At 52.1% G+C, this 27,267-nt stretch overlaps 4 protein-coding genes across 4 annotated transcripts; 3 read left to right on the top strand and 1 right to left on the bottom strand.

Annotated features, from left to right (window-relative positions):
* The first annotated feature begins 7,070 nt into the window (after positions 1-7,070).
* On the top strand, positions 7,071-9,130 carry LOC117845429 (myb-related protein Zm1). The gene is made up of 3 exons (XM_034726478.2): positions 7,071-7,481; positions 7,610-7,739; positions 7,840-9,130. Exons 1-3 carry the CDS (start codon positions 7,343-7,345, stop codon positions 8,600-8,602), a joined length of 1,032 nt encoding a protein of 343 aa, XP_034582369.1. The 5' UTR covers positions 7,071-7,342; the 3' UTR covers positions 8,603-9,130.
* Positions 9,131-12,485: 3,355 nt separating this feature from the next.
* LOC140221690 (uncharacterized) lies at positions 12,486-13,949 on the top strand. The gene is made up of 2 exons (XM_072291428.1): positions 12,486-12,929; positions 13,032-13,949. The coding sequence occupies exons 1-2, from the start codon at positions 12,486-12,488 to the stop codon at positions 13,947-13,949; spliced, it is 1,362 nt and encodes a 453-aa protein (XP_072147529.1).
* Positions 13,950-23,597: 9,648 nt separating this feature from the next.
* LOC117861838 (peroxidase 5) lies at positions 23,598-25,303 on the top strand. Its single transcript, XM_034745372.2, has one exon. The coding sequence runs from the start codon at positions 23,933-23,935 to the stop codon at positions 24,926-24,928; it is 996 nt and encodes a 331-aa protein (XP_034601263.1). The 5' UTR covers positions 23,598-23,932; the 3' UTR covers positions 24,929-25,303.
* A 236-nt stretch (positions 25,304-25,539) lies between these two features.
* On the bottom strand, positions 25,540-26,842 carry LOC117856185 (mitogen-activated protein kinase kinase 10). The gene is given in 2 exon segments (XM_072294645.1): positions 25,540-26,509; positions 26,512-26,842. Coding segments are annotated over 2 exon segments (1,047 nt in total). The 5' UTR covers positions 26,741-26,842; the 3' UTR covers positions 25,540-25,691.
* Positions 26,843-27,267: the final 425 nt, after the last annotated feature.

Below are 27,267 nucleotides of genomic sequence, written 5' to 3'. Positions count from 1 at the left end.
CTAATTCAGAGGTGCCGTAGAAAATCGTACTTCAATGTTGGCTTCATTGATCCATCGCTCGTTAACCAAAAGTAGATACGGGATCAGCCAAAGAAAATATTGGAGGCGATATACAATTTATTGGATAAACAACATTACAAGAGTTACAAACTCCTGTCATACAACTTTAAGTAAGTGTGGGTACCGTCTACTTTCATTTTCTTTTTCCTTACCTAATTAATATTAGTTTGCTCTAATATGAACATTTACGTACGCAGTTTCCACTGGATCCTTGTTATAATTATGGTTGATAGAAGCCACGTCGTTGTGTTCGATCCGTTGAGGAAACCACCGAAGGAGTACCAAGACATTCAAGACATGCTAAACTCAGAATAATTCTAGACCTTTATCTCTATGCAAAAGTTTGTTTCCCAAATTTTCACCTAACACTGTAGCATTCATTATTTAAATCCGCAACGCATCAAAAATATTCCTTAAGAATCATCGTGGTCCATTCAAAGAAAAACTTACATTCAGAACAGATTTCCCGGTACGTATGAAGTTTGCACATTTTGTACATTCTATAACACGAATATTTCATAACTTGTTTTTTCCTCACTAAAGTGCTTAAGACAGGAACAAGGCAATAATCTATGTGGATTGAGCACATGCACAATTGTGTGGGACCCAAGGTGTTGTCGTTGCATGATATAAATGTACGTAAAATAAAACTATTAATAATTAATTATTTTCTAGCTCCTTATATTTAATTGTTCGTGTAACATTCACATATTTCCAAATTAAAGATGTTTAAAATTCAACAAAAACTCTTGGAGAAGGAGAGAATAGGGGCAATATGTGAAGGTCTCGTAAGAGGTGATAAATCCAAAGGAAAAATTTTATTACGACGGATGTTCAATAGATGCACCGAGCAACACCACGAGGGAAGGATCCTTGGAATGAAGTGGACAAATTATTGTATAATTGCATATATATAGATATATAGATATATACACACTACTGCCATGATTTATATATATAACTTGCATCCAATATTAATATGATTTTTTTTTAAAAAAAGATCTTAAATACTAAAGGGGTACGTGCATGCGCCATGCAGGCGCGCATGCAGGCGCATTAGTCCTGGTTGGTTCTAAAGGGGTCCGTGCTGCACGTGGTGTGGCCGCCCCTTAGTCTCGGTCCCCTTTCGTCTTGAAAATTTTATCCCGGATGGATTTTCGTGATCTTTGAGGCCTACTAACCGGAACTAATACCGCGTTTTTCACCAGTGAATACTGACCTACGGGAGTATGGGACATAGGATTTTTGTGTGAAACAATCCATTTTTCCATATGAAATTAAGACATCCAAAGGTTCCACAATTTTTACCCTCTTCCGAACCAAGTGATCATGACAGGCTATAGGCCTGTGCTGAATATTCTCTTATCAATGGCGAGTGTTAATTAATAACGTGTGGAATCCCTTTCGAGTAGTCAACATCCACCGCAAAAACCTTGTATGATGGTTCACACTTGCTTAGGCTAATGAAGAACACACGACACCACGCAACAAAGCCCACGTTCAAGACCAAAATCAGAGAGACGACGCATGAACAAATTGCATGTTTGAGCTCATCTATCCTTTAGAAAAAAAACCGTACTCATTTCTTCAAAACCAAATGCATACCGAGTTACCGAGACTACTCACACGATACCCTTTAGAGTGCGAATAGATCGGCCATGTTTCATGCATGATGAGCAGCTTACTTTTAATCGGCATGACAGCGTACAGTCTAGCTAGCTAGTGCGTGATGCAGAACTGCAGACTATAGAGTGTGATAGGCAGTGTCTACTTTTTCCATACTTGTTGGATGGAGTAAATCATAGTTTACACAAAATATCTGACGATAAGCTTTACTTGTACCAGTATCTTTAATATTCTATTTCTAATTTACGACATTTTCCAAACGTACCCGTGCAGATGTTGACATGGTTTTTGACTCGCACGGAAATCTCCAGAATGTTCTTTCTGCGAAAAAAAAAATGAAGCAAGCTATCTGTTTATCAGACTTGTCAAATTATAAAATGATTGAGGAAATCACAACCTAAAACAAGTAAACAACTGATTTTATGCAGGGATTTTTCAATCAGTCAAGTAAAGCAAGCATTGACACATACCAAATCCAAAGTTCAAACCTCTCGTTTTCAATGCTAAATCAGCTGGACGGCCAGTTGTTCAGAATTCCGTTAGTTGGAGAGCAAGTAGTATATCTGTGTATCTATCCTTGAAAACTTGCTGTACCTTAGAGACTATGGTGCAGGCAAACGAAACTGGTCAAACGAAGAAACGGGTCCCTGATAGTGATAGCTAGTACTACTTACAAAAGGACAGGCAGCCATGCGTGCAAGTGGTTTTAGTATATCTTTTCTCCAAACACAAATTCAACAGCAGCTTCAGAAGAGACAAACGTTCTGATTCAAGATGCTTCAACGATTGTTTGGATCTGGAAAGATATGTTCACATGGGGCCTTCAGCTCCTTGACGGGAAACGTACATGGCTTCAGTTGCATAAACAGAAGGCAGATACCCAATGGCAATGCCTCTGTGGAAACTGATAGTGGTAGTAGGGGGTAGGGGAACTGGTTTGGCAGCTCGGCCGCCTCCGGAATCTCGAGATGCACCGAACCAAGATGCCGTGGTTTACCCGTGAACATGTCCCAGCAGTTGGACTATCCCTGTTGAAGTTGAAGAACATCCCCGTTTCTGACTGTTCTCAGGCTCTCAGCTAGCAGCTTCTCGCAGCCAGTCCACCTCGATGACTTGCGAAATGCTAATGATTGCGAGTGTTTTCCTCGCAAGATCTCTCTATCCATCAGCAAAAACGTGTGTAGTTGCGGCCTCGAGGATGACGTGACGAGCGCGGGCCGGCAGCGTCGTCCCGACTCGTGTGAGAGTAGGCGTGAACGAAATGAAACGTTTGGACTTTGGAGGAGCGAGCAGGGTGACGGCGGCATCCGGCGAGAAAGTCAATGCGGCTGTGTGGGACGGTACATAGGAGGAGTTACTGCCCACAACCCACTGCAGGGTGGTTACACCGCCTTCGGAAAGAGATGCGTGCTCTTGTCTGTTGACGATCACGGGCTCGCTGCTAGCTCTCGAACTGGACCGGGACGTGGCACGGCGGCGCGCGTTTCGTCTGGCCATAGGCCAAAGGGCCGCGGTCGAGCAGACGAGATCGCGGCCTCGTGCATCGTCGGTGTTGGTGCCGTGCCGTGCACCGTGCTAATATCCCACGGAGCCGCACCATTCGGGCACAACGACGTGGTTTCGCCGGGTCCAGCCGCAGCCCGCAGACGATGCCCCATCCCGTGCTCGCAGGCCACGGCTCGCCCACGCTTTCGGAGACAGGCCGGCACCGCATCCTGGCCTCCACGCTAGCCGGCCGTTCGCGCATTTCCTCCATTCCCCGTATTACATCACCGCGCGGTCAGCAAGCTACTCTACTCAGCTTCCTGCCTTGGTTTGGAGGGCCCGGCTGGAAGGCTGCCAGCTTTGCAAACGACCATTTGGCGTGACTGAACACTGTGTATACCTGGCCTTTGTCGATCACCAACTCGATCCATCTTCGCAAAACAAAGAAAAGCCAAAGGAGACAGATTGGCTATTAATATATCTCGGTGTACAGTGTACAGTACAGTTCGGTCGACATGCACGATGCCGAACCGAGATCGATCGGCCTCGTATCTCCGCATGTCACATGAGCTGGTGAACCTACTCCGGTCTTTTCGGGTGTCTGTCTTGTACGCTCGCTGGCCATCCCGGCTTTCCGAGTCCGTCTTCAAAAGACAGTGTGTATGGGCTATGGACTTCACGTTGAACCGCAAAAGGAGCTGCAACACTTTGTGCGTTAGTCAGTGCACTCGTACGATGTACAAAGGCATCGCGGATGCAAAATGTCTCGCATCCTTTGTCCATTCACATTATGTATTTCTCGTAGCAGTATGAAGGGCAGTTCCATTTCTATCTTTTTAGGGAAAGTGGCAGGTGCTCTGCCTTTTTCATTCAAGATAGAAGAAGTCATGTTACAGGAACTGAAGTTTCACAAACTAAAAAAAAAAATCAAGATCCTAGAAAGACAGGAACCATTGCTACCTCATGTTTGATCATTAATCCCATTTATATATGACTAATTGACTATGCATAATTACATGCAGTGCTACAGTGTATGGACATAATGGACTTCTTATTAATGTTCCTTTTTAATTTTGTTTTATCGTCAGAATCATTTGAGCAATCTCTATCGAAGTACAGGTCCCATCGACTGTCCTTCTCTGCTGATCTTTTCCTTCCTGAAACAATAGTACCAAAGGACAGGGCCACCAGTCGTCCAGTCCCCTTGCGTGATGCGCATGCATGTCTTTTCCTTCACCTCCCAAAACTGAGCTTTTGGCCTTTAGATAGATACTGAGGCATACATCTTGTTTACTTGATATACACACCAGTACTGTAGTGTCCGGGGTCCCCGGACGTCTCTTTCGTTGCTACGAGTTCACTGATCGCAACCAGGCCTGATGGTCTGTTCAGGCGTTCAATGAGGTTAGCTAGAACGTCACTCGGGTATAGGTAGGGGGACCTGAGCTGAGCCAAAAGCTTACCCAGGATGCTTCGGTCGTTAAAGCCAGCGTCGTCTGATTCGTGCCCCTGACCTCTGCAAGGCTGTAGGCTTATGAGCGTGCAGCGGCCTATGGCATCGCTATTTCGACACATGACGAATTCATACAGGTGCCAAAGCCAAATCAATTGGAAACATGTCAAGGGTTAGGTGCGAGAAGGTAAAACAGTAGCAGGTACCAGTCGAGTATTGGTCACCCTAACTCAAATGACTTGGGATCTTGTGCCTCATCTCAATCCAATCAGGCTTGCTCTCGCTGGAAACTGGAAAGGGACGGGTGGTTGGAACCATACTGGATCGGTACCCACCAGGAGTATGCAGCAAAGTCCATAGGTGAGAACGGGTACAGCGATGGCAGCTGATGAGGAACTTGTCACGAATCACAAATCAACATTCAACAACGACTGTAAATGGGATTTTCGCTTGGCGACGGCTGCTGTTTTAGTGGAAATGCTTGGTCTTTGATCTTCACCGCTGTTGTCGGATTTTCTACAGGACTCCTCCGCACGGTTCCAACAATTGGTACACGTTGTTTTGAATTGCGATTTGAAAAATGTGGGCCTTATGACCTAAAGTTTTGGAATTTTGGGACCTCATGGTCAACTCGACTAGAGTGTTTTGAATTAGGTGGATTCTTGCCAAAAGCATGGAGTGGTATTCAAATAGTTTCATGACATGCCTGATAGCATGATTATTGATCGTTGAAGCATGCCTGATAAATTTGATAAGTTAGTTGCTTAATTGTATTGACTTAAAACACTAGTAGGTAGTTTGTTTTGTTCCACTTGTTTGGACAGCCGGAGTACTAGGTAACATGTGCGCTCGTACAGAAACCAGATACCCACAATCTCACTGACGCACCGAGTGACACTGTCATAACGCAAACTTTAGATGAAAAATCGAGGAAGAAGCGGGAGCATGGATAATAGCAGGGGCAAAGGATTTAGCGTTATTTTCGTCTAAAGAGTAAGTATAATTGCGTGTACCCTAATCGGTTAGTTGGCTGAGACTCTCTTCTGATAGAAATAGGCACAATCTCGTACCCATTCGTTAAAAAAAATTCACATCTGTTACTTTCTTTTCGGAACAAATGCCAATGTCTCGAAGACACATGTGAGTATGGGACTACCAGAAACCTTTAGAAAGACTCTAAAGCTACAGTAAGTAGTCGGAATTCAGGCATTTAAATGTTCTGATTGAAAACCTAGCACATCCAGAAACCATCTCATTCGACGTTCAGAACACTCGGCGTCGTCTGAAAACTAACGTTGACTTGTGGAGGGTACTAGTATTGATTGGACCTGTTTTTTCTTTCGGTTTGTTCCATTGAAATGAAATTCTACAGCAAGCTGCAATCACTGTGTCGCAGGTACGCCGTCACACAATGAACAGTTTTAGAAAACCAGTGTGCTATTGAAATAGTAATCTAAAGGAAGAACAGTAATACCTATATGGATATATTTTCAAGCAAACAGACCTAGCTTCATAAGTACTGTTATGTGAGCACAGTTCCCTTTGATTTAGGTTTGATGTGATTAATAAAATTACTTTGCGAGTATACTAAAGCATCCATGTTCCTAAAGGAAGCCCAAAAAAATTATGAGGCACCTAAACAGGGTATCACGCCCTATTTTAAATGTTCTACTCAAATGCACATTAGAGACTCAACTGCTCGAAAAAGAAAAGCAGAAGAAAAATGGAGTTAGATAGCCACAGGCCCCACGAGATCATGCGGCATGATATTTCAGCCAAATATTGCCCAGATCTTTATCAGTTGATGAGCACCCTTCTAAGTTTTTTTAAGATAGTCTCGCTTATAAGAGTATAAGTTGTAGTAAAGTTTTTTCAGGCCCGTTCGCCACCCTTCCGAGTTAACCAGACCTGATCTTACAGGTTAACAGCTGTGGCAACATTGAGAATAATATTAGACGGTTGATGTTACGTATTACAGGCCTCACCATTCCATGAACTGACCTTTCCTTTTCCTTTCTTAATATAAGTTAACTTATACTAGTGGATCGCAAGTTCAGATTAACATATGTACCTGATGCAATCAGAATCAGATTAATGGTTTAGATAATATGAATTCGTTTAGACTACTGAAAAAGGCACTAAATTTTAAATTAACAAATAGAGCTCCAAATACAAATAGCAAAGGATATACTTGAATATACACTGCAATCCAGTACAGAAAAAAGGCAAGCACTTTAAAAAAATTTCAACTACTCCAAAAAGTCCCACACCATTTTCTTTTACAAGCATTAGCAGCTTAAGATTATCCTTAGACCTTAGCTCGTACACGTGTAGGATCACCAGGCCTGCTAGCCCCCAAAAAATGAGGCCATGTCCTGATTAACAACAGTCCGCAGGCCCTGGCTTGAGAAATCTGAGCCACACGAACGGCCTTCTCTCCCAAAGCTCTCCACAGGGCGTTGCTTTCCTGGGACAGGGGTTTGGTAAGCGCATTCTTACAGGTAGAAGAGGCAGGGGCGGGCAAGGCAACTGCTGGGTCTGTCACCTGTCACCGCCGCGTCACTGCCGGAGGGGAGCGCTAGCTGCTGCCCACCTCAGCCGCGTGCACATATATACCACCACCCTTCCCCTCCCCGAGCCGTGCTCACTGCTCTCTGCATCATCCAGCCAGTACCCCGGGAGTGGTCACAGCTTCGGCGAACACAGGGAGAGATCGGCATGGGGCGAGGGCGAGCGCCGTGCTGCGCCAAGGTGGGGCTCAACCGGGGCTCGTGGACGCCGCAGGAGGACATGCGCCTCATGGCCTACATCAAGAAGCACGGCCACGCCAACTGGCGCGCGCTACCCAAGCAAGCAGGTAGCTACTGTGTACTACTAGCTGGGCACTGCAAAATGTGCATGGCGAGTTGCAGGAGGCAGAGGAGAGGATTGCAGTGTGTTTCGTAGCGTTTTTGCTGATCGAATTTCCTTGGCTTGCTTGGATAGGTTTGCTGCGGTGCGGGAAGAGCTGCAGGCTGAGGTGGATCAACTACCTGCGGCCCGACCTGAAGCGCGGCAACTTCACCGTCGAGGAGGAGGAGACCATCATAAGGCTGCACGGCATGCTCGGGAACAAGTAAGCGTTAAACTGTCCATCATTAGCTCGTCGCATAAGGGATTCGAGTTTTCAACTCCATCATTGGTTGTGATGTTTTGAACAAATTTGATCTGTTCAGGTGGTCTAAGATCGCGGCGTGCCTGCCGGGGAGGACGGACAACGAGATCAAGAACGTGTGGAACACGCACCTGAAGAAGAAGGTGGCGCTGCGGGAGCAGCAAAAGGCTGGCGCGACCAGTAACGGCGGAGCGGCGAGCGGTAACGACGCCGGCACGCCAGTCACCGCTTCGTCTTCGGCGTCCTCCTCGACGACGACCAACAACAGCTCCGGGGGCAGCGACTCCGGCGACCAGTGCGGCACGAGCAAGGAGCCCGACGCGGTCGACGTGCCCCCCCTCCAACTAGAGGACATCGACGTCTCCGACATGCTGGTGGACGCGCCCACGGCGGCGCAGCCAATGCTGTCGTCGTCGTGCTCCTCGTCGTCCCTGACGACGTGCATCGGCCGCGGCGTGGAGGAGCTGATCGAGCTGCCGGTGATCGACATCGAGCCGGATATCTGGAGCATCATCGACGGCGAGTGCGCCGACGCCTCGGGCGCGCGCCATGGCGATGCAACAGCCCCATGTACGGGCGCCGCCATCAGCACCACCAGCGTAGCAGGGGAGGAGGCCGCGAACGACGATTGGTGGTTGGAGAATTTGGAGAAGGAGCTAGGCCTGTGGGGCCCAGTAGGGGGTCCTCAGGACCATACGGGCTTGGGCCCACTGGTCGACTCTGAGAGGGACCCAGTCTCCACCTACTTCCAGACCGGGCCCTCCAATGCTGAAACTGAATTGCTAGATGTGGAACTCGAGCCATCATCTGCAGTTCTGCTATGAGCATCAGAATTCAGAACACGGAAAGATCTGATCGGACGGACATGATCAATTGGTACACTACCACCAGCAACGGCTACAAGAGCAACGAACAGCTTGGAGATGTTCGATGCAAACCCGGGAGCCATCTGTTTGATGAGGTGGCAAGTATCCCACTATCCCTAGGTCAATTAGAATGCACATACAAAAGGGCAAATCCGTCCAAGGAAGAGGCCAAGTAGTAGTGAAAAAACAAGTCCTCTTTTAACAGCTTAACGCAGATGTAGCTAATTAAGGTTTGATTGGTATGGAACACGGCGCTCCGGTGCTGAAGGAGGCAACGAGAAGTGCTGTACGCCATCTGTGTTGCTTGGTTTGTGCAGCGTGCATGTAGCATGTCGTCATCGTGATGTAAGCTCTTGATCATCCAAAAGAGTCCTACTCCTACCACTACCGACCATGTATGATGATGCCTTTTGTGAATCATCACCGGGCTCTGATTATGCTTTGGAACGCTTTTGCTTTTGATAATGCGATGTAACCTTTTTTTTATCTCTCCTCTCTTTTTCATTTGCCATTGTTTTCGCTCTTTGGTTTTTCTTTATATAAGATTGCATATCTGTTTTTGTTTCTTCTTTTGCAATGTTACGTCTACCTTAGGACTGTGAAAGGAAATCACATGTTACTCGATGATAGCGAAGTGCCGAGGTAGGTTACCTAATCAGAGAACTGGAAACGTAGGGGTTCATATCTTATATCTGGAATTCCGGACAATTTTTTGAAAATTATAAGAGGTTTGTTAAGCTCCATGCCGGTCAGTGATGATGAGTTGCTCACTCAGATGTTACATGCCAGCACAAGACATCAACATGATTACTCTACATCAACCACAATAAATTATTGAGTATGATGCTAACCTTAGCCAAATGAACCACAGCCATAGCCATAGCCTAGACACAATGCAACCGCACGCAGCCTGACATTTTACCACGCTGATGCACAGGCTTTCTTCAGTTTCTTTTAGAAGAACACAAAAACAGTTATTTGCAGGAATCGAATCTATCACAGGGTAGACATCCCAGCCATGCCCCCACGCGCTCCGCTCCCGGCGACAACGCCCCCACCACCGCAACCAGACTCCTCCGCCGCCCCCATGCCGAATCCAGGAACTCCGCAGCCGCCTGGCCGGTCACGCCGGCCGCCCCCACCCCATCGCCCAAGCCAATCGCAGATCCGGCCGCACTGCAACCGCGCGCCAGGCCCAAGGTCAACACAAAGATCCAGGTGAGTGCTCCGCAGATCCCGTTGGAAGGAGGCCGGGGCTGCTCTCCCTCGGCACGCCGCACATACGCCCAGGTCCTCAGAGGATCCACCGACGAGGATTCGCGCCAGGCACGGCGGTCTCGGAGGGGGAGCTCCGCCTTTACTATGTCCCCTCGGAGCAGTTACTCCCCCTCCCGTTGTAGGTCACCTCTATTCAACCACCGTCCCCCTCACCAGTCAAGCCGCGGCTGAGGTGACGGGCGCGCGGCGCAAGGCGGACGCCTTAACTCCCCCCACGATGCAGGATGGAAGACGGTCAGGACGTCGTACTGGTGGAGGAAGGAGAAGCATTCAAGCCTCACGCAACGCCCCAATGCAAACAGAGCTATGCCGCACCCTCTTCGCCCACAGCACCACTCTTGCCCCCAGCACCAGGCAGCTCCGGGTCTCGTGCCTTCCGCGACATCACCGACGGCCGCTGCTTCATCTGCCTGGCCGCCAACCACCGCGCCGCCGTGTACCGGGATCTAGTACGCTGCTTCCTCTGCCATCGCTTAGGCCACCGTGCGCGCAACTGCAGAAGCAAGCACCGTACGCTGAGGGACCCTTCATTCGCGCGCCGGCGGGCTAGCCGTCCTCCGGAGCGTGCCAACAGTCCAAGACCGACGACCCGTCAAATTCCTCCTCCCCCACCGCTGCCTACTACATCAATGACAATGTCAAGACTCAGCGAGCCTGCGACGCGGCCGGGACAGGTGGATTGTCTCATCCAGTCCACGGGCGACATCGACGCCGACTTGCGGGAGTGGGACGCGACGACGGCTGTCACCTAGGCGGTGCATGGTCCTGAACCAATGCAGCCACGGGACATCGAGAAAGGCCATCAGGGAGGACTTCAACCTATGCCATGGAGAGGTGACCGTCTCGCACCACTTTCTTGAAGCTTTCCTAATCAAGTTCAAGCATGCACATCTCTGCACAACGGCACTCCAAAAAGGCAAAGCAACAGGCGCCGGCGTTGAGGTTCACTTCACCAAATGGAGGAGCCTCCGTGATGCAGAGGGAGCGACGCTGCTGTTCCGTGGAGAGCTGACATTGCGGAACGCCTCATCGGCAGCTACTGCGCCCTGGAAGCCATCGACACAAACCTGGACCAGCCGGAGGAGACGAAGACCATCAACCTGTAGGCGTGGATGGCGAATCCAAGCACAATCCCCTAGTGTGTCTGGCTGACCTTCACCGGCCGGGCGCGCAACGCCAGGGTGGAGTCTGTGTTGGTGTCCTAGACGCCACCAGAGCACTAGCAGCGAGGAGTGAAGCATTGCATCATCATCCACCTGGAGGAGATCCAGGACTACACGTTGGCTTCGGTCAACCTCGAAAACAGGACCTCCTGCACGCCAACGATCCGCCGCCTCCCGCCATGGCACCTTGGCTGCATCGACGAGGAGACCGTGCCATGCCGGGCCGTGGAACATGCCGCGCGCCAGCCCTCGCCGCCGCGTTCTGACCAGCAGCGACCTGGTCAGAACAACGCGACGTAGGACGATCGTCGACGCGGAGGCAGAGATGAATGCGACCGGCGCTGGGGCTACAACAACAACCACCCGGGCCAAGGCAACGCGTGGCACCGGCGCAAGGAGGACGACGACGACCGCGATAGTCACGGCCATGGTGAACGCTCTCACCATGGCCAGGACACGCAGAAGCATGCAGGCGGAGACACCTACCGCGAGAGGGAGCGCTTGCCCAGGCGCTTCAGCTGGGCGGGAGGGAGCAGACACGACAGGTGCAACCGCCTGAACGACAGCAACAGCCTCAACACCAGCCCACCGCATCAACTGCCTCAACTCGGTGCCCTCCGCGACAAACAGGTGATCGAGCTTCAGTTTCTATTTGCTAATCAAGCATCCACTGTTAGTTAAGCTGTGCACGAGTCAGTTAGTTTGTTAGAGTCTGCATGTTTCTACTTCGGTCTAGCATCTCACGAGCGCCGAGTCTTGTGGTGGCCGTGAAGATAGGATCGGGGTGCCGAGGATAGCTCGCGCCCGTTGTGGTGATCGTGGAACTGAACGACGCGAGAACTACTGCATGTTTAGCTGTTGCTTTGCATAATAAAAGACAGAGAAAAAGAACAGAAAAGCTACTGATTCTGAGCGGCACAAATCAGGTGATACACTTGTGTTCATTGAGCTTCGACTTGTTCATCCACTCTCGTGTGTGTTCCTCATTCTCTCTTCATCGGCGACGGTGCAAGTCACCATTGCCAGGCTCGATTGAGAGCTGACAATTGGCATCAGAGCCACGTCGAGAGGGACCGCCCACGTCAGCCATGACATCGCCCCCGCGAGGACGTTCCAGGGCGCCAAGGCAGCCCACCGGCGCGACGCCGCCGCCGGATCCGAAGAAGATGGTGGAGCAGGGTGATGGCTCCGGCAAGGACAAGGCTCCGCAATGCACCCCGTCGCCGAGCTGTTCACCTCCTCCGAGTCGATCACCATCACGCCGAGGTCGTGGACGTCGTGGCCGGCGAGCAGAGTCACGACGGCCCCGCGAGGTCATCGTTGAGCGTGTCATCCGTGACGGTGGTGGCAGCGGCAACTAGCCGCAACTCACCAAGACGAACTATGATTCGTGGTCCTCCATGATGAAGCTCAAGTTGGAGGCGCGCTGCTTGTGGGACATCGTCGAGAATGGTGCCGTGGAGTGGCATGAAGATCGCACTACGCTGGAAGCCATCTGCTCCGGCGTACCCGTGGAGATGCATCCAACCCTGACGAACAAGGAGTCGGCCAAGGCAGCATGGGAGGCCATTCGGACCATGCGCATCGGCGACGACCGAGTGCGCAAGTCCACTGCCCAGGCGCTACGGGCAGAGTACGAGCAGATTTCCTTCCGGGATGGCGAGTCCGTGGAGGATTTCGCGCTACACCTTTCAAACCTCGTCCAGCGCCTCGCCATCCTCGGCGATCCCGAACCGGAGGAGAAGGTGGTGAGGAAGTACCTCAGGGTGGCGCGTCCCCACTTCAAGCAGCTGGTGGTGTCCATCGAGATGCTGCTAAACATCGACGAGCTGACCGTCGAGGAGGTGACCGGCCGCCTCAAGGCCGGGAGCGACGACGACCCGCCTGCGCCGACGAAGAACGCCTCTGGCTAGCTGCTGCTCACAAAGGAGCAGTGGCTTGAGCAGTACAAGCAGGACGCCGGCGGGAGAGGTGGCTCCAGCTCCGGCGGGCGAGGAAAGGCCAAGAACAGAGGCCGCGGCCACGGGCGTGGTTCCGGCGGTGGAGGCGAACTGCGGGCCGGAGGCAATGCGGCCCAGTCCGGCGACGACGACAACTGCAAATATTGCGGCAAAAAGGGCCACTGGGCTAAAGAATGTCGCAAGAAGAAACGGGATGAAGCGGCCCAGGCCCACCTAGCTGAAGATGACGAGCCCACACTCATGTACATTGCTGACGCCACCGAGGTGAGGCGCCCATTAGATCCAAATTTCCCCTCTTTCACTCCGCCATCGTCGCATGTCTCCATCGATGCTGCGCCGGCCGCCGTGGGGAATCACGTCGAGCTCGTGGAGGCGAAGGTCTTCGCCGCCCTCCATGGGAAGGAGGACCGGGACCCGAAGCGATGGGTCCTGGACACGGGCGCCACCAACCACATGACCGGCGTGCGCAGTGCCTTTTCCGACCTCGACACCGGCATCGTCGGGACCGTCCGTTTCGGTGATGGCTCCATCGTCAAGATCGAGGGGCGCGGAACAATCCTCTTCGCGTGCAAGAATGGCGAACATCGCGCCCTCGCCAACACCTACTTCATCCCCAGGCTCACAGCGAACATCATCAGCATCGGCCAACTCGATGAAGCGGGATTCAAGGTGCTGGTAGACAAAGGAGTGATGAGGATCCGTGACGAGGAGCGACGCCTCCTTGCCAAGGTCCCGAGGAGCCCGAGCCAGCTCTACATCCTCGACGTCGACATCGCGCGGCCGGTGTGCCTCGCCGCGCACGCCAAGGAGGATGCATGGCTCTGGCACGCTCGTTTCGGGCACGTCAACTTCGGGGCATTGAGGAAGATGGGGCGTGAAGACCTTGTACGAGGGATGCCGTAGCTGGAGCACGTTGACCAGCTTTACGACGCGTGCCTCGCCGGCAAACACCGTCGGACGCCGTTTCCATAGCGCGCGCTCCGACGCTCCACCGAGGTGCTCCAGCTACTGCACGACGACCTGTGCGGCCCCATCACGCCACCAACGCCGAGTGGCAACCACTACTTCCTCCTCCTCGTCGATGACTATTCAAGGTACATGTGGATAGCATTGCTCCCCTCCAAGGATGGCGCGCCCACGGTAATCAAGCAGATCCAGGCTGCTGCGGAGCGGAAGACAGGCAAGCTCGTGCGCGCTCTGCGCACGGACCGCGGAGGAGAATTGTTGGCTGGTGACTTCGAGAAGTACTACGCCGAGTTGGGAATGCACCGTGAGCTCACCGCGCCATATTCACCCCAACAGAATGGCGTGGTGGAGAGGAGGAATCAGACGCTGGTGAGCACCGCCCGGAGCATGATGAAGGCCAAGGACCTGCCCGGCGTGTTCTGGGGAGAGGCCGTCACCACGGCTGTCTATCTTCTTAACCGGGTGTCCTCCAAAGGCAGTGGCGGCAAGACTCCGTACCAACTCTGGACCAGGAGCGAACCGAGAGTTCAGCATCTTCGCACCTTCGGGTGCATCGCGCACATGAAGGTCACTGCCCCGAACCAAAAGAAACTTGATGACAGGAGCCGCAAGACCATTTTTGTCGGGTATGAGCCTGGCTCCGCGGCGTACAGGGTGTTCGATCCGAGCACACGCCATGTTCACGTGAGTCGCGACGTCATCTTTGATGAGGCAGCACACTGGAGCTGGAACGGGGAGCTCAACGACGCCGAACCGAACTTCAGAATTGACTCAGAGTTTGAAGTGCAGGTGCAACCAAGTGCTACGGCCACCAGCACCACGACGACCACGCCGCGCTCCACCTCGACATCGCCAGGAACCCCATCCCCATCTGCATCGTACGACACCCGAATGGCGTCGCCCTCCACTCCGGTGCTCGATGTCGGGGGAGCCGGTGAACACCCACCAGGAGATGCTCTAGAGTTCGCGACGCCACCCACCATCAATGAGGAGGACCTCGACGTGGACCACGACGAGGACGCACCACTCCGGTTTCATCGGCTCGACAACCTGCTGGGCCCATCATCACCGCCTGGCCCGGCGCAGCGCGAGGTGGCTGAGCACCTGCTGCTGGCAAGCGACGTCGAGCCCACAAGCTATGCTGAGGCCGTTCAACATGAGAACTGGCACCTCGCCATGCTCGACGAGATGACGGCGATGGAGGTAAACGGCACGTGGGAGCTCACAGAGCGTCCGCCGGAGGTGAAGCCCATAGGCCTCAAGTGGGTCTACAAAGCGAAGAAGGACGCGGCCGGGACCATCTCCAAGTACAAGGCCCGGCTGATCGCAAAGGGGTATGTGCAGCGCCAAGGGATCGATTTTGACGAGGTGTATGCGCCGATGGCTCGCTTGGAGTCAGTCCGACTACTCCTGGCACACGCGGCAAATGAAAGTTGGCCGGTCCACCACATGGACGTGAAATCGGCTAGTGGAGGAGGTCTTCGTCGAGCAGCCGCCGGGCTTCGTCCTGAAAGGACACGAGAACAAGGTACTGCGGCTTGTGAAGGCACTGTACGGGCTCCGGCAAGCGCCGCGGGCCTGGTACTCGAAGCTGGACAGTACCCTACTCCAGCTCGGGTTTGGTCGCAGCAACTCTGAGCACGCCGTGTACCTACGCGGCGAGGGCGCACGCCGCCTTGTCGTAGGAGTGTATGTGGATGACCTCATCATCACTGGCGGCAGCACGGGCGACATCGAGCACTTCAAGGTCCAGATGAAGAACAAGTTTCAGATGAGCGATCTGGGCCTCCTCCACTACTACCTTGGTCCGCAGGTGAACCAAGGAGCGGATGGCATCACGCTGAGCCAGAGAGCGTACGCGGCCAAGCTTGTCCAGGACGCCGGGCTGGCAGGGTGTAACGCCAGTCACATCCCCATGGAGTCGCGTCTAAAACTGAGCAAAAACAGCACCGCACCAGCAGTTGATCCCACGGCTTACAGGAGCATCGTGGGAGCACTACGCTACCTGGTGAATACCAGGCCTGATCTGGGGTTCTCGGTGGGCTACCTCAGTCGATTCATGGAGCATCCAACCCCCGAGCACATGGCAGCTATCAGAAGGGTACTGCGCTACATCGCGGGCACCATAGACTACGGCTGCCACTACACAAGGAAGGAGAAGGACGTGGAACTCGTCGGATTCAGCGACAGCGATCATGCCGGGGACATTGACACGCGCAAGAGCACCACCGGCGTCCTCTTCTTCCTGGGGAAAAATGTCATCACTTGGCAGAGCCAAAAGCAGAAGGTCGTGGCCCTCTCCTCTTGTGAGGCAGAGTACATTGCAGGGACTACTGCTGCCTGTCAAGGAGTTTGGCTGTCGCGCCTCTGGTCTAAGCTGTAGAAGAAGAGGGAGAGTGCGACGAAGATCTACATTGACAGCCAATCCACCATACAACTAAGTAAAAATCCTGTCTTTCATGATCGTTCTAAGCACATTGACACGAGATATCACTTCATTCGCGAGTGCGTAGAGGAAGGCAGGGTGTGTGTTATGTCTGTTAGCACATCTGAGCAGCTGGCGGACATCTTGACCAAGGCGTTGCCGCGAGAACGGTTCTGTGAACTTCGCGACAAGTTGGGCCTTGTGAAGCTTAAACACTAGTGCACAGTTTAGGGGGAGCTTTGTTAGTTAAGCTGTGCACGAGTCAGTTAGTTTGTTAGAGTCTGCATGTTTCTACTTCGGTCTAGCATCTCACGAGCGCCGAGTCTTGTGGTGGCCGTGAAGATAGGATCGGGGTGCCGAGGATAGCTCGCGCCCGTTGTGGTGATCGTGGAACTGAACGACGCGAGAACCGCTGCATGTTTAGCTGTTGCTTTGCATAATAAAAGACAGAGAAAAAGAACAGAAAAGCTACTGATTCTGAGCGGCACAAATCAGGTGATACACTTGTGTTCATTGAGCTTCGACTTGTTCATCCACTCTCGTGTGTGTTCCTCATTCTCTCTTCATCGGCGACGGTGCAAGTCACCATTGCCAGGCTCGGTTGAGAGCTGACATCCACGCTCCAAGAGGCGGCCAGGAACTACCTGCGCCGGCAACAGGGACTGGCGGCCACAGAGCTCCCACCCCTGCACGATCTCCTCCTTGACTACATCGACAAGGCGCCGGCTCTGGCGGATAGGCTCCAGCTTCCCCATCAGGGGACTGAAGCCTAGTCCAAAGATCGTTAGTCCAAGCCAAAGCAGAAGGAGCCACCAATGGTCAAGGTTGCGGACGCGTTTGCACGCATCCTGGAAGCCATCCCACCTGAGCAACCTACTCAGTTGGCTGCTGAAGTCATCTCCATCCAGGAGGTTGATGATGCTCTGAAATATCTCCAGGTGCAAGCTACCAGGCTAAGCCAAGAGCCGCTTCTCCTCCAGTCCCCGCCGCCCATGCTATCTGACCTCTGCACTTTGCCAGTCCAGAGCTCCCCTCACTTGTCCTGTGATTCACAGATGCTGCTAGTTGACACAGACGACATGCCACCAGAAGACCAAACTGATGACTCCATCAGCAACGTGGCCACGGTGCCTGCTCCTGCGACACTGAGTTGCTAGAGCGACGACATGCTCATTGCGACTCTCTTCACTGGGCTGGAGCCACTCCTTCAGGACGACGAGCAACCCCTGCATCACCTGATCCCACCGGCGCAAGAGGGTTCAGCCAAGCGCCGCCGCCCACGACGAGTCTTCGACATGTCATCAGTACATCGCAGTGCACGGCTTTCTACTCGTCGGCCGATGCCAACCATTCAACGCGCGTAGCATAATTTGTGTCGTAAGCTTGGTCTATTGAATGATGATCTGCAGCTCGTCGAGGCTGCCCTGCAGGAGTACCTTGTGATGTTTCAGGGACCCCTCCCTCAAGAGGTGATTGTGGTGCTCACGGCGGCATTCAACCTAGAAGAAGCACACACTGAAGGCCTAGATGAAGCAATGGCGCCGGTGGTTGGAGATGCCATTGATGATATCCAGGAAGCTGTCAATGCAATGCAGGCACAGGTCCAGGTGGCCACTTAGCTGCAATGCAACTGCGTTGACTAGAGTCTCTATTTTGTAATGTTATTAGCACTTCCAGAACTTTGGTGCAGTGCACGGCATCACCGCAATTTCATTCAGTTCATCAGAGACCACTTGTTCAATTGGGTTGTAACCTTAATGTCACGGCACTGTCAAGACTGCGCTACAACTATTGTATCGTCTTTCCATCAGTTTTTCTCCCAGTTGCACCTGTGTGATTTCCTGCTGAGGAGGCAGGGTGAGTTTCTGCATCTGTGTGACTTACTGCTGAGGGGGCAGGGGGAGTTCCTGTGTCCCTGGGCCACGCCGCTCTCACTGCTGAACTGCACTTGCCTTACCGCCAGGAGCTGTCAATGATGCAAACGAACATTGAAATTCTATACTGGAACATGAGGGGGCTAAACAGGAGAGTAAGACGAGACACCGTCTGAGAGACAATCTCAACAACTTTGTGCCACATCGCCTGCCTCCAAAAAACTAAACTAAGCAAAATTAACCAATTCACAGTCGCGTATTTGGGAGGACATCGGCTCGATAGCTACATGTATAAGCCAACAGGGGGCATCAGTGGCACATGGGGAAGCATTCTCCTCCTATGGAACACCAACCACGTTGAGTTGTCAGACGTGGTGATAGGACAACACCATATCACGGCAACAGTTAAAATGCAAGAAACGTCAAATAGCTTCGTCCTATCGGTTGTTTATGGCCCGACCAGAGCTAGCAGGAAAGCAGAGTTCCTCGCCGAGTTGTAATCTCTAAAGCCAGGAAACAACTCCCAATGGCTAATTCTAGGTGATTTTAACCTCATCTACAAAGCGAGCGACAAGAACAACACTAGACTAAACTGCAGCCACGTGACCATGTTTAGAGACACCTTGGACGCCTGTGATCTACGCGAGATTCACCTCCAAAATAGAAAGTTCACGTGGAGCAATGAGAGAAGAAATCCCACTCTTGTTAAACTCGATAGAGTATTCGCCAATGAGCAATGGGAATAGGCATTCACCAAACATACACTGCAAGCCCTATCCACTTCCCTATCCGACCATTGTCCACTATTGTTGTCCAACCAGAGTGGCCCAAGACATCCAAAATCGTTCAAATTCAAAAAAATTTGGACTAAACTTCCAGGATTTAAGGATACAGTCGCCCAAGCATGGAATGAACCAACAACACATGCTGAGCCTTTCCACAGATTATATCACAAACTGCATGATATGGCCATCGCTTTACGGGAGTGGTCAAACCGTCTCATACCTCATGCTAGAATGCAAATTTTCATGGCCCTAGAGATTATTCTAAGATTGAACATAACGCAAGAGCAGCATGCACTATCCAATGAAGAACGCCTTCTTCGTAGCTTCTTAAAGACTAGAGCATTGGGTCTCGCCGCCATCGAATGAGCGCGGAAAAACCAAGCAAGCAGAATGAACAACCTAAAACTGGGAGATGCGAACGCATGTTTTTTCCACCGCCTATCAACTCCAGGCGCCGAAAAAACTTCATTCGCAGATTAAAAAAGGGCTTAGAATGGGCATGCACACATGATGAAAAAGCAACCGAGATCCATAACTTCTTCAATAGCACCATGCAACATCCACAGTTGAGACAGGCTGATTTCAATTGGGGCAACCTGCGAATCAACACCCATGACCTGTCCTCTCTAGATTCACCTTTCTCAGAGGAGGAAATCAAAAGAGCCATCGACAAATTGATGAGTGATAGAGCTCCAGAACCGGACGGGTACACTGGGTGCCTCTTTTTAAGTCATGCTGGGAGATAATTAAGCAAGATGTAATGGTGGCGGCAAATGCTTTTTATTCACTTTGTTGCAACAGCCTAGGGCGTATAAATTCAGCAAACATCGTATTGTTGCCAAAGAAAGAGGGGGCTGACACCGTCCAGGATTTCAGGCCCATAAGCCTGATTCATTCCTTCATCAAAATCATCACTAAAGCATTGGCACTAAGGCTTCAACCGCATATGAACTCAATTGTTTCCAAATGCTAGAGTGCATTCATCAAGAAGAGAATCATACACGATAATTTTATGTTGGTGCGCAACACGGCCAGGCACTATCATCGCAACAAAGTGCCAGCAATATTCCTTAAATTGGACACTGCAAAGGCATTCAACTCAGTTGGATGGGATTATCTACTAACCCTCATGCAACACCTTGGTTTCCCGACGCGTTGGCGTGACTGGATCGCGGCGTTACTATCGACATCCACCTCCAGAGTCTTCCTAAATGGGGTCCCAAATCAACCACTAAAGCATGGTAGGGGTCTAAGACAAGGTGACCCCCTCTTGCCGCTCCTCTTCATCATAGCAATTGACCCACTGCAGAGGCTACTTGAATTGGCAACAGATATGGGTATCCTCTCTAAGCTGCGAGGACGTGGCCCCTCATGTAGGATATCAATGTACGCAGGTGATGCGGCATTGTTCATTGTGCCTAGAAAGGAGGAGATAGATGCACTTGTAAACATCCTAAATATGTTTGGCGAGACGACGAGGCTCAAATCAAACTTCCAAAAATCAACAGCGCTGCCCATTCGTTGTCGAGGAATAGAGCTAACCGAAGTGCTGCAAAACCTCCCAGCAAAGCATGGCACCTTCCCTATCAAATACCTGGGTCTACTGCTCTCTACGACACGGTTAAAGGCGATGCACTTTCAGCCATTAATGGACAAGGCAATTGGGAAACTGAGCAGTTGGAGCGCTAGAAATATGACAACAGCTGAAAGATTGACACTTGTCAAATCGGTACTAACCGCCCAACCAATTTATCTTCTCACAGCTCTAAATGCACCAAAGGAGATCATGAAGATTATTGATGCTAAGAGGAAGAAATTTCTTTGGGCCAACAATGAAAACTTAACCGACAGAAAATGCAAAGTCAATTGGACCCAATCAGCCAGGCACAAGAAAGGAGGCGGTCTAGGAGTGTTGCATATGGCGAAATTCTCCAGGGCTCTATGTTTACATTGGCTATGGCAGCAGTGAATTAACGAGGGTACACTTTGGGATGATTGTGATGTCCCCTGCATGCAAGCTGACTGTAAGCTCTTCACGGTAGCCACGATTTTAACAATTGGTGAAGGCAACAAAATATCGTTCTGGGACAGTGGATGGATAGATGGCCAAAGGCCAAGAGACATGGCGTCGAACCTATTTAACATCTCAAGAAGAAAGAACAAATCACTGCACGATGCTCTCACTGATGATGCTTGGATCCCTGACTTAGACCTCCTACTTCATGGTCTCTCGGTGACACACTTCATAGAGTACCACCGACTATGGATGGCGGCGAGCCGAGTACAACTCAGGTTGGGAGTCCAGGACACCATCCTGTGGAAGTTGACAGCAGATGGGCGATACAACATGCAATCAGCATACCAAGTGCAGTTATTTGGGTCCATGATGACTAATTTCGAGGCACTCATATGGAAACCGTGGGCGCCACCAAAGTGTAAGTTCTTCAGCTGGCTGGCCATTCAGGATAGAATCTGGATGGCGGATCAGTTGGCGCATCAGGGATGGCCGAGTAATCCACGTTGTGTTTTTTGCGACGCAACTCAGGAGACCTGAATACACCTATTCACTGAATGCAGCTTCACGAGGAGCATTTGGACTCAACTGAGTACATGGACAAGGTGTGAAGACATGGATCCAAACCGTTGGATTCCGCATGACACGCTACACGACTGGTGGTCAACTTTAGCGGGCGTGCAGGTCGTCGATAAGAAAGGATTGAGAACACTAATCATCCTAGTGCTGTGGGAGATATGGAAGGAGCGCAATGCACGGATTTTCCAACACCAGGAACAATCCATAGTAGCCAAGATAAAAGAGGAGGCAAGTACATGGGTGGCGGCAGGGGCTAAGCACCTAGAGGGGTTCATTGAGTTCGTGAGGCGTACGTAATGGTACATAGTGACGCCCCGTTTCCTTTTCCCCGGGCGCTAGCCGGGATGTGAGTGTGCAGTTGTACGTAGCTTTATTTTGTTTTGCACTTTGGCTCTCGTTTAAAAAAACCAACAGTTATTGATTGGACATGCTTTTACGGGCCAATATATATTAATGGGCTAGTAGAGAGAAATCCACAAGGCCTTATGGGCCTTCTTTGCAAAACGTGCTGGGCCTAACAACGTCTCGAAATCGCGGGATCACCCACCACAGGCCCCGTCTGCAACGTAACTAACGATTGAATAGTAGCTGGACTCTACGGTCGATCAAGAATACATATGGGCCATGTGGCCTAAGCAGCTAAGCTCATAGCCTCCATTGCACTTGGGAAGAGCATTAGCTTTCCATCTTTTAAATGGGAGTAGACATCATATGCGTCTGCACGGCGGCCCTGCCAATTGACATTTAAATATTTATAGAATGATGATGAAGAACGATTTAGATTTTGGACAACAAACTAGTATCTTCAGTAATCCTGTCCACAGTTTTTTTTTAAAAAAAATGTGCATACTCTCCGGGTTCAATAAGCCTGAGCTCACGAGTTCAATCGTGCACGTAAAAGCAGGTTGATTAGCTCATACCTAAACGAGTAGGAGGGTGACTTTAGCTGTGTCACATCCGATGTTCGGGTGTTAATTAGGAGGACTAAATATGAGCTATTACAAAACTAATAGCAGAACCCCTAGGCTAAATCACGAGACGAATTTATTGAGCCTAATTAATCCATCATTAACGAATGGTTACTGTAGCACCACATTGTCAAATTATGGATTAATTAGGCTTAATAGATTCGTCTCGCGATTTAGCCTAGGGGTTGTGTAATTAGTTTTGTAATTAGTCTAGATTTAATACTCCTAATTAGTGTCCAAACATTTGATGTGACGAGGACTAAAATTTAGTCCCCTTCTCCCAAACACCCCTAACTAATCAAACTGCAGACTCTTCTTATGCCGTTTGAGAGTACTCGATTGAGCACAGGCAGAACGAAAAAAACGAAAGAAAAATGGAAAAGTCCGCCATGCTCTACTCTAACAATGTCTGAACGCACACCTCGGCACCACGCGCCCCATCGACCATGTCAAAAGCTCATGAACCCACACTTTATTTAACAAAACAACTTTTTTTCGCAAGTAGGCTTCGGTCTTCCACACAGGTTTTGTATAAAGAGGTCCTCGCAGTTCCAAAAGTTTGAGCAAACGTCAGGTGGATTGTGACATGTATGATCATGTACAGCGTATGTTGCAAACTTGCATTGTCGTCGGCCCCCACTCTTATTACCAGTTCGTCGATCCAGCGGGATCCGGCTGGCGAGGTGGCGATGCACGGATCCATCGATTTCTACCACTGCCTCTGACATTTACTTGCTACCTCTGACATAAATCTGTCCATGATCAATCAGGGTCCAATCAAGCACCGTTCATTGCTCCTCGAGATCCGCAGAACAACGGGAAATGTTGATTTGAACCAATGCAAGGTCGACGAGGTCTATGCATGCGTAGTGCGAGCACGCGCTTGCTTGTTGGGTGACTAGGCCTGTGATTGGCCTGGTGGTGGCCGGGTTGGTGGAGAGGCCGACTACCCACTGCTTGGATCGGGTCTCTTATTGACTCGGCACGACATGATCGTAGTAAAACACTCGCATTTTCCCAACTGCTGATGATGCTAACAGCACCGATTATTCGTCGCGATGTTTAGAGATGCACATGTATAGATACGATCCCACTGATCATCAACCCATCACCACTCCTCACCTCTCCTGTTCCAGCTCAGCTCAGAAGCTGACTAGCTCATCAACGTCTGCGAGCTAGGTTAGGAGCTGCAGTGTTGGAAGCTAGCATTGATCGAGCTTGTTGCCGTCGAGATCAATCCAGTGACCGTGGGTTGGTAGCAACCGCAACGAAAGCATGATGAAGCCGTGGCTACTGTTTGCATGGGCCGTGCTGGCGGCCTCCGCGGTGGCGCGCGCGTCCCCGCCCCTGCAGGTCGGGTTCTACGAGCACTCGTGCCCGCAGGCCGAGGACATCGTGCGCAACGCCGTCCGCCGCGCCGTCGCCAGGGACCCCGGCCTCGCCGCCGGCCTCATCAGGATGCACTTCCACGACTGCTTCGTCAGGGGCTGCGACGCGTCGATCCTGCTCGAGTCGACGCCGTGGCAAAAGGCGGAGCGGGACTCGACGGCCAACAACCCGAGCCTGCGCGGGTTCGAGGTCATCGACGAGGCCAAGGCCATCGTGGAGGCGCACTGCCCGCGCACCGTGTCCTGCGCCGACATCGTCGCCTTCGCGGCGCGCGACGGGGCCGCGCTCGCCGGCGGCATCGACTACCGCGTCCCCTCCGGCCGCCGCGACGGCCGCGTGTCCGTCGAGGGCGAGGTGCTGGACGGCAACGTGCCGTTCCCGACCTTCACCGTCGGGGAGCTCGTCGAGAACTTCAGGCGCAAGGGGCTCTCGGCCGACGACATGGTCACGCTCTCCGGTGCGCACAGCATCGGCCGGTCCCACTGCTCGTCGGTCACGGATCGGCTGTACAACTTCCAGGGCGAGCCGGGGCGGACGGACCCGGAGCTCGACCCGGCGTACGCGGCGGACCTGAAACGGCGGTGCCCGCCGTCGATGAGCAACATGGACTACCCCACGACGGTGCCCCTGGACCCGGTGACGCCGGCCGGCCTCGACAACCAGTACTTCAAGAACGTGCTGGCGCACAAGGTGCCCTTCACCTCCGACCAGGCGCTGCTCGACAGCCCCTGGACCGCGGGGCTCGTCGCGTTCCACGCCGCCGTTGGGCAGGCGTGGGAGGCAAAGTTCGCCGCGGCGATGGTCAAGATGGGCGCCATCGAGGTACTCACCGGCCAAGAGGGTGAGATCAGGGAGAAGTGCTCCGTGGTCAACCACTACTAGTTGACTCTGCGCCTGGGTCAAGACAGTTTTACGACAAGGATTTTTAGCACAATTTCATATTTGGGCCTGGGCGAAGACTTACGTACATACAAGTCACAACAAGGTGCATTCATTATTCATTGGTGGAAGGAAGGTCCATAAGGCGAAGCCCATCATAAAATAAATTGGTATTGCACCGAATGTTGTTAAAGGCCCATACAAATGCCGCCAATTTATTGTGGTTTTCGGACTTTTGTGTATTCGTTTAAAAAAGTTTTTCTTTGACTTTTTCTCTTTTGAAGAAGTTTATTGCTACTTTGTATTGTAAGCATGCAAATTGTACAGTGCACATTCATTCCATCAAAAAATAATTCGAGTCACTTCATCAACTGTTCATCAGATCTTGTAATGTCGTCTTGATGTCTCTGTTGGTACCTGGAAACACCCATTGGCGATGTCTCTGTTGGTACCTAGAAACAACCATTGGCAGGTCTAGTACAGTTACCTGAGGCCGAAACTGACCTATTATTCTCGCCAGCAGCTGAAAATCCCCAAAAATTTACTTACAAAATCACTACTTTCTTCAGCAGGCACCAGTGCGCCACAGACGGATCTGATCGGTTTTGGCTCAATTTGCAGCTGATCGACCGCCATGGAAATCGGCCGCCTCTTGTTTCCAAATCCTGATGACGTTCTCTTGCCCCTCGTGATTTGCAGCTGGATTTGCATCTTCGGTAATCATTGTGACTTTATTTTCGTCTTCACTCCAACTGTTGGTTTAGTATTAAGTGAATCCTTTCCGCACGATTGTCAGTTCTTCATCGAAGTTGGTAAGCCACTCCTTGGTGGCGCAGAAAGCCGGACTTCCCGAGACGAAGGGATGACCAAGAAGCTCCTCCACGGTGGGCCTCCTCCGCCAGTCCTTCTCCAGGCACCGCCGCACGAAGCTCCTGAACTCCGGCGTCGCCGCCACGGGCACCTCCGGCGCGCCGCCGAAGCACACGGCAACAACCAGCGCCTCCCAGTCCGGCCTCTCCCCGGCCGCCACAAGCGGGAATCTGCCCATGTGGCATTCTAGTAGGACAACTCCAAGGGCCCACACATCGCTGGAGAAGTCGGCAGCGGCCGACGGCGGGCCCGCGCCGAAACCTTCGGGGTCTAGCCTCTCCGGGCTCATGTACGCGCACGTCCCCATGGCGGCCGGCTCGCTGTGCGCGCGGCCGGCAGCGGAGACGTGGTGGCTGGCGGCGAAGTCGGCGATCTTGACCTCGCCGTGGCGGCCGACGAGGAGGTTGGACGGCTTCACGTCGCCGTGCACGATGCCGAGCCGGTGCAGGTGGCGCAGGTCGCGGAGCACGCACCGCGCAACGCCCGCGATGGCGTGCTCCGGGAGGCGGCCGCACCGCCGGAGCACGTCGCCGAGGGAGCCGTTGACGACGTACTCGAGGACGAGGCACAGGAACTCGTCACCGCAGGCGGCCCCAGGGAAGACGCCGTGGAGGCGGACGACGTGCGGGTTGTCGGGCGCCGCGGCGGCCACGCGGAGGTGCACGTCGGCCTCGCGGAGCGCGGCGCCGCCGCCGTCGCGCACGCGCAGCGCCTTGATCGCGAGCTCCGCGCCCTGTAGACCGTTCCATCCGCGCCGTGGCCGAGGACGCCCACCTTCTCGAGCTCCGCGACGCTTTCGATGACCGGGCCGGACGAGCCGGGCGGCGTGGTGTCCATACCGCCGAACGGGTGTTCCTGGTACGTGATCGGCGGTGGCAACGCCGGCGGCACGACGGACAGGCTGAGCTGCCTGCGCTCTCGCAGCTTCGCCATTGCCATTGCCATTGCCAAAGGCAAGGTCAGTTCTTGTGCCTGGTGTGTGAATCCCTCGAGGGCTGCTAGTCTCAACTCGCAATGGATTAGAGGAGAGGAAGACAGGGAGGAGAGTAGCTTGTAGCTGCTAGTTTGCGTTTACCGCGAGTCCTGAGAGGTGGTGAGAGGAGAGTGATAAATTAGGCGAGCGGTGTAACGGACTAACCGACCACTTGCCCGTAATGCATGGAAGTATCTCTCCTCTGAGGCTCCGAGGCGTAACGGAAACTGCAGGGATTACGGGGAGGGTGGGGGTGTTAGGCTGTCAGCTCCACAGCAGCTCAGAATAGACTTCCACTATTGCTTTACTGAAACAAACAAACAAAAAATGGTTTAACTCATTGAGTGGTAAATCTGATATGAAAACTAGACACAATCACCCAGTTTGTGCTACGTTACTTGTCATATTTCAAAGGTTTCGATTTTGTAAGCTTCCTGTCACCAGTTTTTTAGCTCCAAAAACATGTTGGGCCTCAGAGGATTTTTTTTTTTCAAAGTTA

Source organism: Setaria viridis, chromosome 1, assembly GCF_005286985.2.
Source record: "Setaria viridis chromosome 1, Setaria_viridis_v4.0, whole genome shotgun sequence".
In the NCBI taxonomy this organism is placed as follows: domain Eukaryota; kingdom Viridiplantae; phylum Streptophyta; class Magnoliopsida; order Poales; family Poaceae; genus Setaria; species Setaria viridis.
This window is presented reverse-complemented; position numbering and strand designations above follow the sequence as displayed.

Coding starts and splice junctions, on each gene's coding strand:
- LOC117861838 (XM_034745372.2), top strand. CDS start 23,933: ATGATGAAGCCGTGGCTACTGTTTGCATGGGCCGTGCTGGCGGCCTCC.
- LOC140221690 (XM_072291428.1), top strand. CDS start 12,486: ATGATGAAGCTCAAGTTGGAGGCGCGCTGCTTGTGGGACATCGTCGAG. Junction 12,930..13,031: donor ACGAGCTGACCGTCGAGGAG/GTGACCGGCCGC, acceptor TGGCTTGAGCAG/TACAAGCAGGACGCCGGCGG.
- LOC117845429 (XM_034726478.2), top strand. CDS start 7,343: ATGGGGCGAGGGCGAGCGCCGTGCTGCGCCAAGGTGGGGCTCAACCGG. Junction 7,482..7,609: donor CGCGCTACCCAAGCAAGCAG/GTAGCTACTGTG, acceptor TTGCTTGGATAG/GTTTGCTGCGGTGCGGGAAG. Junction 7,740..7,839: donor CACGGCATGCTCGGGAACAA/GTAAGCGTTAAA, acceptor TGATCTGTTCAG/GTGGTCTAAGATCGCGGCGT.